The 20,530-nt window shown below is 48.4% G+C and overlaps 2 protein-coding genes across 8 annotated transcripts in view; both read left to right on the plus strand.

The window, feature by feature from the left end:
• The window catches only part of cabin1 (calcineurin binding protein 1), a 70,132-nt gene extending 61,293 nt beyond the window's left edge, over positions 1-8,839 (plus strand). For 5 of the 7 annotated variants that reach the window (XM_035436216.1, XM_035436217.1, XM_035436219.1 and 2 more), the window contains 4 exons: positions 2,538-2,817; positions 5,049-5,201; positions 5,670-5,893; positions 6,754-8,839. In XM_035436216.1, coding sequence (XP_035292107.1) covers positions 2,538-2,817; positions 5,049-5,201; positions 5,670-5,893; positions 6,754-6,897 — 801 coding nt within the window. In that variant the 3' untranslated portion in view covers positions 6,898-8,839. The remainder of the gene's footprint in view (positions 1-2,537; positions 2,818-5,048; positions 5,202-5,669; positions 5,894-6,753) is intronic. The other 2 variants (XR_004767186.1, XR_004767185.1) reach the window with 2 other exon arrangements.
• A 5,064-nt stretch (positions 8,840-13,903) lies between these two features.
• tbx16 (T-box transcription factor 16) lies at positions 13,904-19,525 on the plus strand. The gene is made up of 9 exons (XM_035436222.1): positions 13,904-15,357; positions 15,664-15,820; positions 16,114-16,216; positions 16,725-16,889; positions 17,153-17,299; positions 17,456-17,526; positions 17,625-17,707; positions 17,823-18,042; positions 18,267-19,525. The coding sequence occupies exons 1-9, from the start codon at positions 15,342-15,344 to the stop codon at positions 18,700-18,702; spliced, it is 1,398 nt and encodes a 465-aa protein (XP_035292113.1). The 5' UTR covers positions 13,904-15,341; the 3' UTR covers positions 18,703-19,525.
• Positions 19,526-20,530: the final 1,005 nt, after the last annotated feature.

Below are 20,530 nucleotides of genomic sequence, written 5' to 3' on the forward strand. Positions count from 1 at the left end.
GCTGTGCCTTATCATGGCTGAGCGCGCTCACACACCGACAAACCAGCGCTGCTGTGCAGTTAACCTGTCACGCCTGGGTGTGTGTGTGCGTTTCTGTGTGTGTGTGTGTGTGTGTGCGTGTGCGTGTGTGTGTGTGAGCGTGTGTGTGTGAGCGTGTGTGTGTCTGTGTGTGTGTGCGTGTCTAAGTGTTTGTTTACCTCACTGCAGTGGGTATGCATTTGTGTAGCGGCATGTTCATGCATGTGTGAGCATGCATGGCGGTGTGCGCGTGTTGTGGGTGTTTGAATGTGTGTGTGTGTGTCTGAGCATCTACACGGCTCTGCGCATGTGTGTGTGCATGTGTGTGGGGTTGTTTGTGTACGTTTGTGTGTGGGTGTCTGCATGTGTGCTTATGTATGTGTGTATATCTGTATATATGTATATATGTTTGTGTGTGAGTGTATATCTGCGTGTGTGTGCGTGTGTATGTGTGCCTGTATGTGCACGCATGTGGGGGAGAAGTGATCTCAGCAGCCTGTGAGTCAGTGCTGTCAGGATGGATTGATGTGCCTTAATGACTGTGCTAATGAGACCAGCATAACTCAAGGAGCTCCTCCTCGGCTCGCCCCGCGCACCGCACACCGTGCCCCCCCCCTCCCCCCAACGCGCCCCTCACCCCGCAACCCGCCCCCTGCTCTCGTCTCATTGGCTCACAGCTGGGACCCTGGTCAGCCTCATCTCGAAAGCTCCACTGCCACCTGGTGCACTGTAACGTGTGAGAATGAAGCTGGTGTGTGTGTGTGTGTGTGTGTGTGTGGGCTGGGAATTAGAGCCATCTCAGCCAAAGCCAAGCTTCGTCTTTTTAATTTTTCCCGTGGAACAACAGTGGTAGAAACTACACACAACTACAACCACGTCAGCATTTAAATTGAAAATGTATAGTGTGTTTTTTTTTTCTGCAATGATAAAATGGCAGATGACATAAGCATTCCAGATAAGCTGCTTTAATGCCCCCATTCCCCTAATCCCGTCCAAGTCGAGAGCACTGATGGCCGAAAGCTGCCTTCATCTTCATATGGATTACAGTATAAGGGGGGGAAGAAGCACTGGGGAAATTCTTCTGCTGGTCTAGCGGGTACAGTGTGCTGCAGCCAGAGGGTATTGCTCCTTCCTTCGTTTGTGATTTATTAGTTGTTCTGCGGACTCCTAAGCTCACAGTCTGCAGTCATGAGTGTCTATTGGTGTGTGCATCAGGTGCGAGTATGGCGGACTGTCTGTGTTAGCCCCTTGGGGGATCTTGGTAATTAAAAGCTATGACTCACACTTAGGTTAGACTTGAATGCCCTGCAATATAGTCAGGGCGATAGCACCATGAGTTGTGTAAATCAGTTGCTGGAATGATTTTTTTCTTTTTTTTTTTTTTTAGAAAATATACACACAATAATGCATTTTTTTACCAAGCCAGCATTTCTAGATTGTCAAGGTACTTGTTTTCCTGTTTGTGTAATATTTTGAACATCCAATGTAAAAGTTTATTTGCAGGTCGTTTGCTCCTGTCTTGTTTTTCTCACTTCGCCATGTCAGAACTGTGCACCTTCCTGCAAGAGAGAGAGAGAGTGAAAGAGAGTGGGGTGAGGGGAAATGCTTCTTTTGAATGTGCTCTCTTTTTGGAAGAGAGACCAAACGAGTTTCATCCATTTCGTTAGCCGTCAGCTGTGTTCTCTCCCGTTGCCATGGCAGCAGCTCGGGGAGCAGGGCGGCTGTTGTCACAGGTTGTTTGTGCAGCTCTTGTGTTCATGAGTGGTCCTCAAAAGACACACGCTCTCGCACGCGGACGCACACACGCACGCACACGCGCACACACACGGACACGCACTCAGAAAGTGGCAGGGAGGGGTACCCGCGTCTGTGATTCTGGCGAGCCCCTTGGACCCAGAGCCAGATCCTCCAGCTGAGGTGCTCCTTTAGCAGCCTGTCCGCGTCTGCGCAGAGGCACTGTCCGGGGGTAAGCTACTGCCGTCTGGCCCGCTCAGAGACTGGCTTCAATTCTGCTAGTGGGACGCTGTTTTGTTAGCATGGTGCTTTTTCTTTGGCGTGGTGTGATTTCGTTAGCGTGGGGCTATTTCGTTAGCATGGAGCTACTCCGTTAGCATGGGGCTATTTCATTAACGAGGGGCTATTCCTTTAACGTGTAGATATTCCGTTAGCGGGGTGCTCTTTTATGGGTAGATTTTTTTCCCCATGTTTTCACATTGCGTAATTATGCTTTTGGCTTTCATTGGAGCTAATGTCAGCCCATCTGTGTTAAGTGATTAAGCGTCCCGTTTGCATACTCTTAAGGGCGATGAGAGGGAGGGAAGGCACGCACCATACTTGTGTTGACTGGCTAAACCCAGTCCTGTCGCCCTCGTGCTACGCCTGGACCGTGGCACTGTTGACTGGCTTCTCTTACCTCTCACTCTGGGGAGCCAGCTGGTGACCTCATTGAAAAGATCCTCACCCCCCACTCCACCGCAGGCCAGGTCTGAGCGTCTCATTTCTCTGCCTTCCTTTTTCAGTCGAGCTGCGACACCCCCACCACGCCCAAACACGCCAAGGAGCACCGCGACGTCTTCTTCCCCGCGGCGCTGCCCACGCCGGCCCCGCTCAGCAGCCCCGTCGGCCAGGCCCCGCCACCGCAGGACGGCGAGGCCAAGCCCGGCCCCGAGCCGGCCAGCAAGGCCCAGAGGACTCCGCCCACCTCTTCCTACTGCCCACCCGCCGGTGCCCAGGACCAATCTCAGCTGAGGAGACAGCAGAGCCACCCAGTAGCAGCCATGGCCTTCCTATCTCAGACGGGTGAGTGACAGATTTCCCTCACAAAGGACAAGCAAGAGCCTGTCCCTTTGAAAATCAAGCGATAGAGGACCTGTCTCATTTTACCAACTTTAAGACCCCTATAATGGTTTATTTCAGAAAAATATAACAACGAGACTCTGAATTAACCAAGCGCTGCGTCTTAAATTTTCTTAAATTTAAACAACTTAAAAATCCCGACAGGTAGGAACAGTCTCTTGCTGATATGTAATCACCACGAGTCACCATGTGGCAGGGAACAATTTGAGAAAATGAGTCTTATTCTTAGAGCTTCATCTGAGCGCAGAGCGCTTCGTGCCTGGTTCTTCAGAAATTGCCCGTTGTTTCGTTTTAAGAAGCGGGCGCCAGATTTGCAGACGAAACTTGCTAGGTTGTGCGATTGTAGGAAAACGCAGCGTGTGAATCTCTGGCTGACTGCGGCTCAGTAGCAGTTTGTCGGGGGCGTGGGTTTTCTACGCGAGCAGCTGCGGCGCGGTCTGTGTGCGCGCGGGCCTCCCACACCCTTAGCTACGCGCCGCGCGCGAACAGACAGTAGCAAACGCTCCATCCGAAAATCGCCGCGCGGCACGAAAGAGAACTCGCCGTGACGCGGCCGGGACCCTTCCGCCCCTCGCGTTTGTCGAAGGCGCTCGTCATCTCCACGGCCACGTTTCACCGCCAAACGTGCGACCCGCAGAATTAACCAGCGAGTTTCGGCGAATCCGTGCGGTGGGGCGCTCGCGGGCGCGCGGGACTTTCCGGACGCGCTGGCGCGGGCGAGGCGGGGAGAGCGAGGCTCCGTATCTGGACGCTCGGCACGGAAAATCTACAAATGGTGGTTGCCCGGGCAACGCCGCCGAGGAGGTCGGCGCGAGAGCGGCTTATTACATTTGCTATTAGCCCTTGCGCCGAAGCGCTCGGGCGCTCCCGCCTTCTCGAAAGGGCCCCGTTATCCTGTTACGCAGCCTCGTTTATTTATGTGCGCCTTTATTTATTTATGTATTTATTTATTTATTTATTTATTACCGGGAGCTGGCAGGGGTGGGGGGAGGGGCTGCTAAGGCCGGAGCCAACAGGCTGCGGTTATGTCGCCCCCCCACCCCCGGGCCGCGATTGGTTGATCACGACGTCGCTGTAGAAGCACACACAGGCGCGTGACAGGGAAGCAGAACTGAAACACAGATCACGCTCAGATGCAATTATCCAATTTGGCTGCCGGTCCAGTCCGTCAGCTCATTTTGTTTCAGTGCCTTTTCGCTGACATTTCACTAACAGGAAACCGACCGCAAGCCACAATGCACTCATTTCAGTCTGATATTATTTGCTCTGGATGTGCTTTGAAGGCTACCTGCCGACAGAACAGAGACGTGCCTACGTGCTATACACGCCATCCTACCCTCTTCAAGAAGCGTCTGATTTGCTGCGGTGACTTTCTACCAAGAGCTATCAGTTAATCTGATGTCATGCCAGGACATACTCTTCTTCTGACGTTCTCTTAATAGTTTAGGTAGTCTATGGGTACGTTTTAAGCTGCTGCACTTACGAAATTAGATGAAAGCCTTTTGAAGGCTCTTGGGAATGTCCCATAAAATGTCACCAACCGTCAACACCTGTCCGTCATAGATCGAGCATAGAGCTGGATGAGATCTGGTCTTAATTTTTTATTTAATTGATTTCTCATTGTCTAGCACCACCTTATGGCCAAATGATGCAACACTGGTAAAAGGCCCAGTCTATTCTGAGCTGTTTTCAGAGTTTAATGCAAAGCATCTTGTCGATCCATTTGTGAGAGAATAGTGTCAGATAGCATTAGCACGGTAAAGTTCATTTAGTGTAATGCAGGCTGTGGACCTGTGTACAGGGCTCATTTGTGCTGTGTACATCAAGAAGTGGATCTCTGTACAAGATTGTAGTTATCCATGCTGTGTGCTGTAGCCAGTGGAACAGTGTACCAGGTTTATCCTGCTGTGTGCAGTAGCCAGTGGAACAGTGTACCAGGTGTATCCTGCTGTGTGCGGTAGCCAGTGGAACAGTGTACCAGGTTTATCCTGCTGTATGCTGTAGCCAGTGGAACAGTGCACCAGGTTTATCCTGCTGTGTGCAGTAGTCAGTGGAACAGTGTACCAGGTGTATCCTGCTATGTGCAGTAGCCAGTGGAACAGTGTACTCAGTGTATCCTGCCATGCGCAGGGATTTGTGTCTGCTTTATATCTGTGTATCTCTGTCCCATGCAGAGGAGCACGAGGAGCCGCTGGAGGGCCTGGGCTACAGGCAGCAGGAGTCCCGGCTGTGTCAGCAGATGAAGATGGCCAGTGTGTCCCCTGGACAGGAGGCCTCGGGCTGGCTCAGCGAGGAGCCTGCAACCTGCAGCGCATCACACCCAGCAGGTGTGTGTGTGTGTGTGTGTGTGTCTGTGTGTGTGTGTGTGTGTGTGAGTACGTGTGTGTGTGTGTGTCTGTGTAAGTGTGTGTGAGTATGTGTGTGTCTTTGCGTGCTTGTATGTGTATCTGTGTGTGTGCATGTGTGTGTGTCTCTGCACTGTATATGTATATGTCTGTGTCTGTCTGTCTGTGCCTGTGGTCTGTATCTTCAACCTGCAGCCTGCACGTCTTCTGAATTTCCAGTTGCTTACATCACTTTCATAGGTTAATGCTGTGATTTTTCAGAGTGACACGTTTCATTCCATTCTGATTTTTTTTAAACTTTATTTTTAGTTGTATTAATTTGAAAAGGCTGTGGAAACTGGGCTGAGCTGTAAATGTCACCTGAGGGCTGTAAATGTCTCTGGAGATGGAAAGCTCCAGCACTGCCGCTGCCTGATCTGACACTGCCCCCCGTCTCTCCGCTCTGCCTAGCCTCGTCTCTGAGCTCCTCCCCGGACCAGCAGTACCCAGCCGGGGACCCGTCCAAGCAGCTGGACGCCAGCCGCATCCGCTCCCGCATCCCCCCCAACATGCCAAAGCTCCTCATCCCCTCCACCGTCGCCAAGTTCCCCCCGGAGATCACCGTCACCCCGCCCACCCCCACGCTGCTCTCCCCCAAGGGCAGCATCTCCGAGGAGACCAAGCAGAAACTCAAGGTGGGTCTCTATCCCTTTCTCTCCCTCTCTCTCTCTCTCTCCCTCCCCTCTCTCTCTCTCTCTCTCTCTCTCCCCCCCACATATTCAGCACCAGTGTCAATCAGCAAAATTATCAGCTGTCCACAGCAGTCAAATAATGGGTGTAACATTAACATTGTAATGACTGCATGGAGCTTTTCACAGCTATATAGTGAAACAAATTATATGGCTCCTGTTGCTGTACTTGTATCAAAGTAAAAAATAGAAACTAAAAGCTTTATGATAAGAGCATCTGCACAGTGCTAAATGAGCCACAGCACAGTCTGCACACCTCATTACACTTCCACACACCGCCCCAGGCCCTCTACACACGTCTAAAACCAGCCCGGTTTGGTTCTGATTGACCCTTTAACATCACTGAGCCTGTAATTCTGTTCTCTGTTCTCTCACTACTTTCTCACATTCTGCTCAGAGCACGTATCACACGCACTGATAATATATGTATCACACACACTGATAATATACATATACACACTGATTATATGGGCTCAGCTGTGAGGGTGTGTTCCACTGTAGTTCCCTGCCCAGCTGAAAATGCACAGGAGGTACCAGCCAAATGCTGTGATGTCAGTGAACGATCATAGCTCGCTGATGGCACAGCATTGTTTAATCAGCAGCTAGCTAGTTCATACCTGTTACCGGCCAAGTATCATTATTGGCCACTTAATGAGGTAGCTAGAAAGCTACCTCGCTTGAATTCTTCCTCTGTGCTTTGAGAGGGTAACCTAGGAAACGGGTATCAGTGAACAGAAGGATACCGATGCCCAGGTTTGGGTTATTCCCCCGCCCCCCCCACTGAGCTCCCCCCCGTCCCTCCACAGAACGTCATCCTGTCCTCGCAGTCGGCCGCCAACGTGAAGAAGGAGACGCTGTGCCAGCCGGCCCTGGAGGTGCAGGAGACGTCCAGCCAGGAGTCATCCCTGGAGAGCGACACGGACGAGGAGGACGACTACATGGACATCTAAAAAAACCGCGCCTCCCTCCCCGCCCCTTTTTCCAGCGCGTCGAAGCCGCTCCGCTCGGATGAACCAGGTTCTGGTGACCTCCGTGTGACGCTCGGATAAACCACGTTCTGGTGACTTCTGTATGACGTTCAGATGAACCAGGTTCTGGTGACCTCCGGGTGACATTCAGATAGACCAGGTTCTGGTGACCTCCGTGTGACGCTCGGATAAACCACGTTCTGGTGACTTCTGTATGACGTTCAGATGAACCAGGTTCTGTTGACCTGTGTGACTGTTTTAATATCAGCCCCCCCTCCCCCCATCTGGAGAAAGGTATTTGTAACTTCAGCAGTTTGTGGTTTGACACCTGTATCGGTATGACTAGTACTCCTCTGACTGTGTTCGTGCGTGACACCTACACGCGTTCAGGCGAAGGGCTTTCCTCTTTCCGCAGCGTTCAGCCCGACAGTTTCAGTGTCGCGCTGCGCTGCCGCGTAGCGTTGGCACGGCGACGGCTGGAGCCTCTCTCTGTCTCTCCTCTGCAACAATCCAGCGAAGTGCCATTTTTCTTCCATCACACCTCCCAGCCACACAGGGTTTCCACATCCGGTACGCCGCGATCTTGTAAAACGAGATGCCCTGCAGCAAAACGTCGATGTCACACATCCTGTAAAAAAGGAATCGGTGGATCTTTGCCTACCCGCACGCTATGCAGATACTTTCTTAAACTGCAATGCAATTTTTCCAGTCCTTTGTTTATGAGAGCGATGTGGTCCGTGCATCTTTTCACATTTACCGATAATAGAAACCGACACGTCCGCTGCGTTTCGCGGTCTTCAGCTGCAGCCAAACCTTTCTGAGCAGATTTCAAACCAAGCCACGCCCGAGGTGCTGAAATCACGTTGCAGGTACGTGCCAAGAAGACATCTCTCCCCTGCCAGCAGTTTCCTCTTTTGTTTGCGAATAATTTCTAGGGAAACGTTTGTTTGAGTTTGACACGCCGGGACTTCCTGCGCGCTCCATGCAAGAGATATCCCGCCAAGCGCAGCACCTGCAGGAAGCGCGTTCACCTGCGGTTTGCTCTCAGTCCGGTACACTTTCAGTTTCCTGCTTGTACGAGCTGTTGGTTACCACTGTGCGTATGGTTGTTACTTTCACTGAAACAAACTTTCTTCGAGTCCTGATGTATTGTGTCTTTAAAATGTGTTTACATTTTTGTTCATGTGTGTATTTGTTTTTTTTTCTCCAAAGGGGTGATGGTCACTAGTAGGATCGTTTGCCACAGAGAGGGGTAGAAAGTGCTGGCTCTAGCAGTCACAGAATCAGCGGTTTGGGGGACGGAAGGGCTTGGGCAGAGATTTCATTTGAGAGCTTAAGACAACCTTCATTTAGCTTCTGTACATATCATTCTTATTGAAAGTGTAATTTCCTTGAAGATACGCAAGTGATCGCTTGCCGGCGGTGGCAAGATGGACATGCGGATGCTCTTGGATTTTTGTCGGAGCAATTATTTTTTTCAATGGATCGATTTTGGAGTGCACATTTAAACAATATATTTAAAATGTCTGACTACAGAGAAATCAGTTGAAGACAAAGAATGTTTTTATACATATTGTTTTCTATATGAAGATGGATATCTGCGGTATTTTTTCTTGGAATACTGTTAAAAGCAGCATTTTTAATCAATCTGAAAATTCCTTGTAAATAATTATGAGGGACACAGTCCACACAGAGTCTTGCTGAACTACCTGTAAATGTATGTTTGTATTTTTCTGGTGTAAGATGCTGTTTTGTATTCTGCTGCGCTTCACTTGGGAATGTATCATGGCAGAAAATGGATCCCTCCTGGTCGGGAATAGATTTGAATATTACTGTACTCAGACACCAGGGGGCGATGTTGTACTCTGAATACTGACTTGCTGCATTAAAGATGTTAAAAACCAAAAATATACTTGATACCACACTCTTGTCTGCTCTGAGTGCTTTTTAACTAATCTCCGCTCGGGGATAAATGATGGCTCGTGATAAAGTCTTGATTCCATCATTTTTCATCAGGATCATTAACTCAAGTGCAAAGGGGGAAAGCCTAATGTGGTTGGGCAGAAATCTGGATTTGCTTTCCTTTCTACGTTCAGCTCTCCTAGTGAAGGAACCACGAGTCACATGGATGTAAAAAGGCTTAAATTCTCACACCCAGCTGTTGCATATTTGTTCTATTAAACTAATGGCAAAAGACCAGATTAAAAATTTTAGATTGTGCTGTTAGCCTTATGCTACCCTTGCAGCTCATTTGAAAGCCCATGTCTATTAAGCATGCATGTACTAGAGGTCACATTCAAAACAACTTACCATTACTTATACCATAGTTTCTCCCTAACCACCCGGTCTACTGTTTATCTGTGACAGAAAAGTGGCCTTGGCTCTGGGCTGTGTTAGAGACCACCCATCTCAATGCACCTCCGAGCCTTAGGACTTGTGGCCAAGTGAGAAGTCCCTGACATGAGGGGGCTATTAGCCCTCATTAGCAACTTCCAGGAGTTCTTATGAAGTGCTGTGAATGTGTCATCTTCCCCCACCTTTGCCAGCCAAGCTAGATTTGAGGACTGTGTTTTTTTTTTTTTATGAAGAGGGCCAAATGTACTTTCGTCCTCACTAGTTTAAAGTTGTGACACCAAGTGTCGTTCTGAGATTGGGGTTACGGAGACCCGAGGGGGGAGGAGCCGGCCCTCTTGTTCACAGGTGCCAGTCAAACCCAACCCCCCAGTGAGATCTTTCTGGGCCTTAACCAGGGCACTGAGCTTTCTGTGTGTTTTATGTTTCAAGGATGGAGCTTTTTTTTTTTTTTTTTAAACCATCAAAAGAAACAAGGGGGACAAAGTGCGTAACTCTGACGCTAATGTTTGTATTGTACGTCCATATTTGAAAATATATTAATTTTATCCACTCCATCCATACTTTCAATAATGCAATCCAGCAACGCAATTTCAATTATGGTTGCAAATGTGCTTCATTCATTCACTTCCTTAAATTACTTTGCAGATGCTGTTATTCAGAATGACTCAGAGGCCAGGAACATCCACCAATGTAGAATTAAATGTGTTTACTGGAATAATGATGTGAATGCATATTTTTAGAGCCATTGTTTTAACACATAACAAAATGGGAAATGGCATTAATGCAGTAACCACTTATGAATGGCACGTCACCAAAGGCAGTCTTTTTCTTTTTTTGTCAGTCATGATTTGCTCTGCTTTTCGGGTGGAAGGAAGAAGAGCACGGTTGCTTCATTGGGGTTAGCAGGCAGCAGGTCTAGCGTAGCGGCTAGGCTAACGTCAGAGTCCCTGGCTTTCTGTGCGCCAGGGGCTGAGGTCTCTCAAAAGTGGCCAATTAAGGCATCAAAAGGCCCGCTGCATGGCTAATGTGAGCGGGAGGTGTGAGATTTCTCGTCGGGGCACTGCGGGGCTGCTTTATGGGGCCCGGCTCTGGCCGTCTGATCCTCCGCGGCGGCTGTGTATTGGCAGCTGTTAACTGCACAGATCCCCCTGCGCTCGGCAGTTAAGGCAAATGGCCGGTGGCTGACACCTGGGACGCGGCGCATCGGCGGGGATCAATGCGCAGACGGGGCTCCAGCCCCGGGATGGCCCCAAACAAGGGAGCCCGCAGGCCCATCGGCGGGCCATCAGAGAGGGAAGAGGCATATCAAAAGTTCTGCATTAAACCAGTATGAGTGGGGTAGCGGAGGACTACTCTCCTTCTGGAAGTGTTTTTTTTTTGTTGTAGTTTCTCCTTCACGGCCTGGTCTGATTGTGTCACTCTTAGGCGCACAGTGGTTTCCACGAGGCTGGCCCGGCCGGCGAACGTAGCGGTCGGCCACTGGAAACGCACGCGGCGTCGGCTGCCTCCCCGGGGGCATCAGAATCGCATTCCTGAGCGCGTGGCGTCTTGCCACCCCGCGTTGCCTCGACTTGCCCAACACGTCCTCCGGTTGGGAAATTTGACCCCTCGCCGCCGAAATACTTAAACGTTTTATGCCCTCCAGTCAGACCTTCTACTGCGTGCGAGAATTTGACTCGTCAGCAAATGGGACGAGGCTAATCAATAGTTACTGCGGCTAATGTGGCTCCTTTCAGGGTAATTTGTTCTCAGCAATAACGTCCTTGTTCTGTTGATCCCTTTGTATTAAAGTGCTCTGTTTTTCTCTAAAATATAAGCCCACTCTGAAGGTTTCAATGCACAACTTTCACCAGTGATTGGTGTGAACATATCGCATGTCTGTGTTTTGAAATACACTTCCGTTGCAAAAGTGTTTTCGTAAGACTGCACATTTTTGGTCCTTGGTAGGAGAGTAAATTTTCATTTAGTAAATTTTAGGTCTGTCCCATCCAATCAGGATGTAAAACAGGGTGAAAGGGCAGTGATTCTGCAGATAGCAGCAGAGACACAAGGATGAATTATGAACACAACGGTGTGGGCTGCCATGGCCTTATCTCCGCAGCCCCCACCGTAGCCATCGGTTCCCCCGCATGCCCCAGTGAACACCTGTGCCCGGTGAAGCTTCAACTTGAAGCACAGTCAAGTCTGGAAGGTAACCAGAATGTCACCCCTGGTCACGCATCTACAGGGAGACCAAAGATCAGAATAATTCAGACAGTCTGAAGACAGTTTGTTTTATGGGGGTTACAGTACAGAATTACAAATGCGCAGACAACAGGTGCTGTGGTTTTAGCACCCCTCAGTGTACATGAGTGTGTGTGCATGTACACTGAGGGGTGCCGTATGGGGGGCGGGGGGATTTCAGATGATTTCAAGGGCCCTAACTGACAGGGGCCTTCAAAAAATTGTGCTGTAAATGTGCAGGGATGATGGAGTGGCCTGGGGCAGTGGGGGCTCAATGTGAGATCTTTTCACGGTGTCCAAAGCCCTTGGTGACGCCTCTGTGTATCTGTGTCTGGAGTGTAAGCATTAGAGTCCCCGCAAGCCTGTGACATCCCAACGGGAGCAGCTGTAAAATCCGACAGTGTGGGCCCGCTGGTGCTCTGCTGTGTCCAGCGCTGCTGCTCACTTACCGCCTCCATTCTGGGCACGTAGCGGGATTGACACCAGCTCTGCTGAATCATACACCTTAGCGCCAGCGCTGAGCCACACTCACACAGAGCCCGTAGCCTTAATCCCTCTGTAAGCACGCACTATGTGCCAAACCGCTCCGAAACGCAAACAGAGAAACTGCGCCGTTTGGAGCCCTTTGCTGCTCTTATTTTAACAAGGAGTTTGCTTTGAAAGGGTCCACGAATATCAAATCTGTGAAAAAAATTAGCTTTGGATTCAGTTAGCTTGGAATGTCTGTAGGTAAAAGAAGCATCTGTAAAATATGAATACTTAAGGCAATACTTAAGTTATTAAACAAAAGTTCTGACATGGTTTATGTGTGTGTGTGTGTGTACAGTACGCATGCAATTAGTTTGAACAAACACATTTTATCCATTTTAATTAGCAAGTTCAAGTTCTTGCATAGCCTAACCTTACTTTTCTTGTCTGTGAGGATTATGGGTAGGCTTATGATAGCAGCTGTCTGTTGGCCCAAGGTTCTGGAAAATTCTGAAGCTAGAGATGAAATGAGGAGCCTTGGGAATATGCAAACCTCCTCAGAAGTGCAAAGTGAGGAGAGTCGCACCAAACCTGTAATTAATAACTCCCCAGCAACAATTGGTTTCACACGAGTAGGCTGAAACTACATCACACGTTAAAGGAGGTCCCTGAAAAACCGCCATGAGTTTGCCCACGGAGGAGCGATTGTTGGGAACGGTCACAACAAGGGCCAGCGTGTTCCTCCCCCCTCCTCTTCCCTTTTTTCCGACAAAATGGCCTTTTAATGTTAATACGAGGGCTGCAACACGCTGGTGTGAAAGTCTGAACGATAGCCTCTTCCCCTTTGTATGGATCTTGTATGAGCGATGGGACAAATATACATCCACTCACTCGCGTCCACTCTGGGGGACGGTCAATATTCTCACAGCCTGGGCTTTCAGGTCATAAACACTTCTCCGGGCTTTTAAACTGCCTCTGCTCTGGGGAGTGTTTCCATTCTCAGTTTGTTGGGCCTTAACGGATCCACAAAGCAAGGCGATGAAACAGACGGATCGGTAAAATACTTTTGCACCATGGAGGATAGAGAGGGGAACTGATCGTCTGATCTGCTGGATTTTAAGTTTCAGAACTGTGCTCTGATAGTGCCTTGCAAAAGGACTGAGCTTGCCCTAACATGTCTGGCCCGGGGGCCAGGGTGCAGCCCAGCTTAATGTCTCCTGTAGCAGAACTACTGTAATGCAAAGTGTCTTAATAGCAGCCATCTTCCAGAAATTACCCATTTATTCATCTGTAGTTTGGGGGGTTAGTCAGCTTGCATGGAGAGAGAGTACATTTTTCTGGCCTTAGAAACAAAAAGTTTCTTTTTGTCAAATAAATATCAGTATTATATCTCAGTTGGTTATTGTTTAGTCATTTGTACTGGGAGATGTTAGGTAGAGTAAGAATGAATAAGTATTACACAGAAAATAAATAGATGTTTGTGTTGCTTATACTTTACTGCCTTCATTGTGTAATTGAGAGAAGTGTCAATAGGAATATAGCTCCAGTATCTACTTGTTCAGAGACACTACAAGAGGAATTTACTGAAGAAAATCAACAAAGTAACAGAATGAACAGTTAAAGTCAGTATGTGATTCAACTTCTAAAGACTTTAGAACTAAGACACAATGCATATTTATTTTAATACAATACTTACAGTGGAGGAAGAGCAGGCCTAAAGAAATGTGTAACCATGTTTAGCATTTCTATAGACGGGGCAAACGTGGTAACTGCACTGTGATCCAGGCGGACCTGAGGGCCCTGGAGGACATTGAATGTGGATTTGGGCTGGAGGGATGTGTGCCGTTTAGGGGTTGGCGGGAGGGGGGGGGGGCTACCTGTGGAGGGGAGATAGGTCTTTGCCTCAAGCTGCTCTCTCTCTTTTTGATTCTTTCTGTAGGACAGACTCAGGTAGCCTGTGGCGCTAACTGCTAAGTGCTGGCCCATACAGTCGCTTTCCTCCTAGAGAAACGCTGGCCTGCAGTAGAAACTTTGCCTAATGGGATTATCAATCAGAACAATGTCCTGTCTAGACAGCCTAATACACAACCCGGCCCCCTTTTGCTTCTCTGGCCTGTATACAATCCCACCCCCAATCCTTTCAGGTAGCCTTCACCTGGAGTAACAACCACTGGGCCAGGATGTGGTCAATCACATTATGGGTGAATGTATCCCTTTCTTACTCTCATGGAATGATTCTAGAAACATTATATTTGTATGCTTCAATTTTGAATATATCATTTGCAAGAACCAATATAATGTAAAATACCATGTCAACATGTGCATATACAGTATGTGCATACAGAGAGACATTTAGATAATACTCAGATATTATTTTTCAGAATAAAATCAGAATAAAATAAGTGGTTTTTTTGGTGAAATATTATTTTTCAGAGTAACTAAAGCATTTAAACCACTGCTGGTTCTGAACTGCTGCCATTACCATAGCAACTGAAAATCTATCAAAGCAGTGCAAATTTGTTTTAAATATTTAATAATTTGTACTGGCTACTATTTTTCTCTAATGTTTTCATACACATACATATTTCTTGTATTCCTTAATACTTTACTTGATGAAGGCTTTTGGCAATGCGTATTTTCCTTTTGAATGAATACATTTCCCAATGAAATACAGCAAAGCGATATTTTCTAAATAAGTTGAGAAAACCCACTAACTTCAATTACGCAAACATCAGCACTGCTGTGTTAAAATACTGTTTGCCTGCTCTTTGTCAGTTAGTTAATAAAGAGGTAGCAATGAGTATATTTGTTTACAGGAACAACAAATGCTCTGCTTCCCTCTATGGGTTTCTTTCGTCCGATGCAGATTATCTGGATCCGTACGGGGATTTTAGCACCGTCGGCTGGTTCTCCTCACGAGGGGAAGCCCGTCCATATTTGTTTAAAAGTCTCTTAGCAGTTAATAAAGATGCATTTCCTCCGTAACCCCTTCCTGTGGGGACGGTATCAAGGCTCTGCTAAGTCCCTTTGATTTCACCTCCCCGCCAATCAGCTGTGGACATTGGCCACTCATTGTGCCACTTCAAAGGCTGGGAATGGGTCCTTAGGCCCCTCCTACTCCAGGACTCCCCTTAAAAGCAGAGGACACCCCTTCCTGCAGATTCACAGACCTCACACCCTCCCCGTATCTCCTTTGGACTAAGCGTTGAGAAGCTGCGGCCTCTACCTGTGGACCTTACTGGGAGCTCGTAGTGGATGCAGAGCATCAGGAGCTGCAGAGCCCGCTGACGATTGGACATTAATTCTGCTCTGGAGGCCCCTGGTTCCTAATCCCTTCCTGGAATCCTCCTTTTCTGTGCTGACCAGATCATCTCTGAAAAATGCAGCCCATTCGCGGTGAGTGTCCCGGTCCACAGATGTTCCAACATTGCAATGCGTAGTTCCGTGCAAGTCTTCTGCAGCATGAACGCTTTTCTCCTTGTAGCAACTTTATTGGTTTGCGCAGAAGGCAGGACCTAGCGTGTCATGTCTAACCTAAAGGCAACATGCTGTTGTTCGCATTGTGCTTGCATGTATTTTTCATGTGAATGTTCGGACTTATTATATTGCTAAGATTTTGCAGTTGTGCTCTGCTCGATCTGCCTGTACTTCCTGATCTGCAGCTCTGTCGGCCTTGTCTCATGACCCTCTTCCCCCTCCCAGATCTGAAACCCAACTTCAGCATCCCTTCCTCATCCTCTGTGGCAGCGGGCCCAGACTCCTATCACCAGGGAAACGTCAGGATGACATTGGATGACTCGTACCTGTGGAAGGCCTTCCATGAGGTTGGGACAGAGATGATCATTACCAAGCAGGGCAGGTGAGAGAGAATACAGCCCCTTCATACGCACCGACTGCAAATCTGCGCAACGCAAAATCTCTACTGGAAAGCAGGCGCATGCAAACAATGACACGCTGCAGGGAATGCAATATTATTGTAAATTATTAGAATGTGTAGGAACTGAAGTAAAAGCAATAATTGTGTAAAGTGTGCCACCAAAGTTGAATAATTTCTGTCACTGTGGATGCAGATCTGGTTCTGATGAATAGACGTGTCGTGGGTTGTCCTGATCATCTGCGATGCTAACATCTCTATGCGCGCTTGTGTTTCAGGAGAATGTTTCCGCACTGTAAAATAAACGTCTCTGGGCTGCTGCCCTACGCCAAGTACATCATGCTGGTGGACATGGTTCCGATCGACGCCTTCAGGCACAAGGTGAGCGGACTCCTTTATTCAGAAATTCAGTTCTACGAATGCCCTTTGAGAGTTTTCTCATAAGAAATTAGAATGCTTGATCAATTCTGGCATTAAAATATTTGCAAAAATATTTTAAATTTTTATTTAGTGAAATTTATTAAAGCAACAAATCATCAGGACCCTGGGTGATTTATTCCTCCTAACACTCACCATCTCCAGACGCAGCTCCACCCAAGTCCCCGTTAATCACCGTGCTGGCATGGGACATCAAAGGGCATTATCTCTTCCTGTTTTTCTACCCCCCGCAGGGTGCCCACTCTATTAGAGACCCCCTCCCCCTCTCTGTGGGTGGTACGGCAAAAAAAAGTAAATGAGTTTGCACCATCACCTCCACTTGCTCTGAGCTCACCTTTTCTATTCCCACAACGGATTTGCCCTGTGCGTCAGCCAGCCAGCTCGATAGTTCTTGAGGGTTTGATGTGTCTGAATCCAGATTGCTGATTGTCTCTGTCTCCGCTCCTTGCAGTGGAACAAGGACAAGTGGGAGGTGGCGGGGAAGGCGGAGCCACAGCCCCCCTGCAGGACCTACCTGCACCCCGATTCGCCGGCCCCGGGGAGCCACTGGATGAAGCAGTCAGTGTCCTTTCTGAAACTCAAGCTGACCAACAACACCCTGGATCAACATGGCCATGTGAGTCTCTCCCCTACAAACCGGTCCTCCCACAGAGCTGCTGGGAAATGCACAGAGATGCGCTGAGAGATCCTTGTTTTATGTGCAATTCCTCATGCTAGTTGCTTGTGAAATGTTTGCTGTTTATTAATATTTCAATGAACGTGTGAGTAAGAATACCAGCCAAATAAATAGTAAATATAAGGAATGTTGGCACGGATGAACGAGAAGGTAGGAGGTGTGCGTTTAAAGGCCGTGCTGATCGCTTCTCTGCCCCCTTGCAGATCATCCTGCACTCCATGCACCGCTACCAGCCGCGCTTCCACATCGTGCAGGCGGACGACCTGTTCAGCGTGCGCTGGAGCGTCTTCCAGACCTTCACCTTCCCCGAGACCTCCTTCACCGCCGTCACCGCCTACCAGAACACCAAGGTCAGCCACGCTTGCCAGGCTAACACTAGCACGTTAGCGTGCGCACGCTGCCGTGTTAACACGTTAGCGCGCACACGCTCCTGTTTATACACACCTGAGTGATGCTTTGACAGTCCGCTGAATTCTCTTTGACTCTTTTCCTGCTTTTTCCTCCAGATCACGAAGCTGAAGATTGACCACAACCCCTTTGCCAAAGGTTTCAGAGATGAGGGCACTAACACTAAAAGGTACTTACGAGGATGACTGCAAAAGAGCCTTTTCTGAAGTGGATGCGTGATGTTCCCGTTTGTGATGTGAACACTTCTCTCTCTCTCTTTCCTTTCAGACGTGCACACAGAACTGAACCCTATCCAGAGAAAATGGCAAAGAAAATGAACAATATGGACAAGGAGCATGAGAGTCCTCCAGGTACTGCATTCTACTGTGATCTTCTTTTTACTGTCTAGTGTGACCCAGAGCATAAAGCACATCAATGTGCATTTCCACAGGACTCAGCCTCTGACTTTTCCGTCTCTCCTGACAGATTTCCGCAGGTCACCGTACAACGCCTACGAAGACGAGCACATGGGGCACCCCAAGAGCAAGGACGGGGTTCCGGTTAAAGAGGAGCGCTACTCGCCCTGGGGTCCCGAGCAGGACCCGTCCCTCAACATACGCACGGACTCGCCCCTGGGCGCCGACGCCCGGGACATGTACAACTCAGAGCAGCTGGTGCCCACCCCAGCCAGCTACCAGCCCTACAGGTACTGACCAAGCTTAACCACGCGTGCATGTCAGGACAGAGGCAACCGCCTATCGCCCTGTTAGAAAGAGAGCCCAGCCACACCCACCTACGGCTGTGCAATCGCTGTGGTCGGGGCGCAGGTTAGGGCAGGCTGTGAATTCTCCGCGGTCATGTGAATCATGCAGTCTTACATGTGTTGCATGTTGCGGTTCATGCTGACCCTGCTCTCCTCTCCATCCGTAGGAGTCACGAATACGGAAAGTCGCCCTCTCCCTCCTCCAGCGCGGGCAGCAGTACTGGACGGCCCAGCTACGAGTCCAGGGTCCCCGATGTGGCGACCGTCCCGGAGCACGACGCCCCAAAGTCCCACGCCCTGGAGATGGGGCCCACCTCGTGCGCCCCGCAGCTGCCACCTGGGCCCCAGGACTACCCGGGGGTCCTCAACATGTCCATGCCCCCCGCCAGCAAGCCAGGGGTCCTGGGACACCACCTGTACGCCCCCTACAGCACGGAACAGGCCCTCGGCCAGTGGGGCGGCCCCGCCCCTGGCCAGTACCCCCCTCCTCCTCCACACCACCTGCCCGCAGAGTACAGCACGCAAGCAGTGCATCATGGGTATCACCACGGCAACGTGGCTGACTGGAGCCAGTACCCCCTTTTCTCCTACTCCTGCTGGTGAACGGCACCAGGCCGGCCTCAGACCAAGCAATCCCACTGCTGCAGAGCGGGAGGCTGCTGTGGACTTGCGCAAGGCAGTGCCTGCCAGTGACTCCTTTACATCGTGCTGCCATGGAACCTCGCTTGCTTACTGACTGAGCCGCTCTTGTTTAGCCACACCTCGTATAAGACGCTCTAGCCAGGGCTGGAGACTGGACCCCGGACTGAAGGAGCAGCCAGCATGTTGAGATGCTTGAACAGCTCCCTCTACGGAGACGCTAACAGATATCTCACAGCTCAGTGTCAGTTTGTTGCCGTTCTGCTGTTTCGTAGACTACATTTCCCAAAGGGCTCCAAAATGATGTCATTGTGAAGCCCATATTCCATCCTTTGGGAGACCCCCAAGTTGACATAAAGAAACTCTTGTTTGTTTTTCAGATGTTTATTTATTTTGTGATTGCAATTTATTTCTCCCCTGCTGTTAAATATTATTTTTGTAAAAACGTTTAGAATCTTTGGTTGGTATAAAGTGTTTTATTGAAATAGAATTATGAAATGGCAAATGAAAAAAAATAAATAAATAAAATGAAATGGCCGTGGGAAAGCCCATTAAAAGGAGTTTTTGGTTTCATTTTCAAAAATGTTCCTGGTGCCGTTGTTGTGAAATCTGCTGCATTGATATATAGCCATTGTAAAATATTGGGGAGAGCAGCTAAAATACCTGTATGTATTGACAGTGCACTGCTGAACTTGTATTTCTGAAACATCAGGAATGACTAATGTGACTAATGCACAGGTTAAACATGTGCCCCAAATTGGTGTACCTTCTGTTTGTATGCTTCATGTGCCAAATAAACAATGAAAAACATAAAACAATTCCAGAAAGAATCTTTCAAACTTTGTGAGAAAATCTGATTCCACAGCAGGACACCAGGGTGTTTTACCTCAGTAAGCTACGAGCTGAAGGGCTCTGGAAATACTGTTCCTTTGAGGGTACACGATTACCTCCGAAACCTCCACACATCATTACAGAAGAAAGGGGCGACACCCTCAAAGCCCGTTCACCATTTGGTGCAGTGACAGGAACCAGAGTCGGCCAGCTTGCTGGGGGAAATGGAATAGACCTGACTTGTAAACTGGCTCGGTTGATAAGAGTAATTAGGACGCCCGTGTCAGATCCTAAATGAGCTTGTGTCTTATTTCCTTCTTGGAGATAGTTGTGACTTTTTCCTGATGGACACATTAAGATCCCCCGTCTTCTGCTCCACACTCAGATCTTGTGATCAACTGCATGCATTTGTTGAATCTCATTAAAATTATTTAAAGTTATTTAAATTTAAAGTTCAAAGAGCCACAGAGAAAAGCTTGTGTTAACTGGGCAGGCATAGGTTAACTTTTGTCTTCATCATAAACATTAAACAAGTTCATAACATATTGACTGAGACACTATGAAATCAGTTTTGTATCTTCTACTAATGGTAAAATGTAAGATAGATGTATTATTTCTTGGTTTTAGTTCAATTGTTCTTGCTTGTATTACATGATGCTTTTTTGTATTATGAGATATTTTGAGATAAATAACAAAATCTTTGAGAACAAATACTTTCTAGCACAACAGTGCATTTATTAGCCTCTTACTCTTACTGGTTCTTACCCATTTATTGGGATGCTGATTTCATTGGTGTTATCAGAAAGGTCATTTAAAGTATATACATATTTCTATAGACTGGTATATCAACCAGTGGCTGGGAAACCAGTTAGAAATGTAGTGTAGTTGCGGTTGGTGGTAGTAATTTGAAATTAAATTGGAAGTTAATTCCATTTCCTTCAATGTCATACTCAGTACTGAT

Source organism: Anguilla anguilla, chromosome 10 (assembly GCF_013347855.1).
Source record: "Anguilla anguilla isolate fAngAng1 chromosome 10, fAngAng1.pri, whole genome shotgun sequence".
Lineage (NCBI taxonomy): Eukaryota > Metazoa > Chordata > Actinopteri > Anguilliformes > Anguillidae > Anguilla > Anguilla anguilla.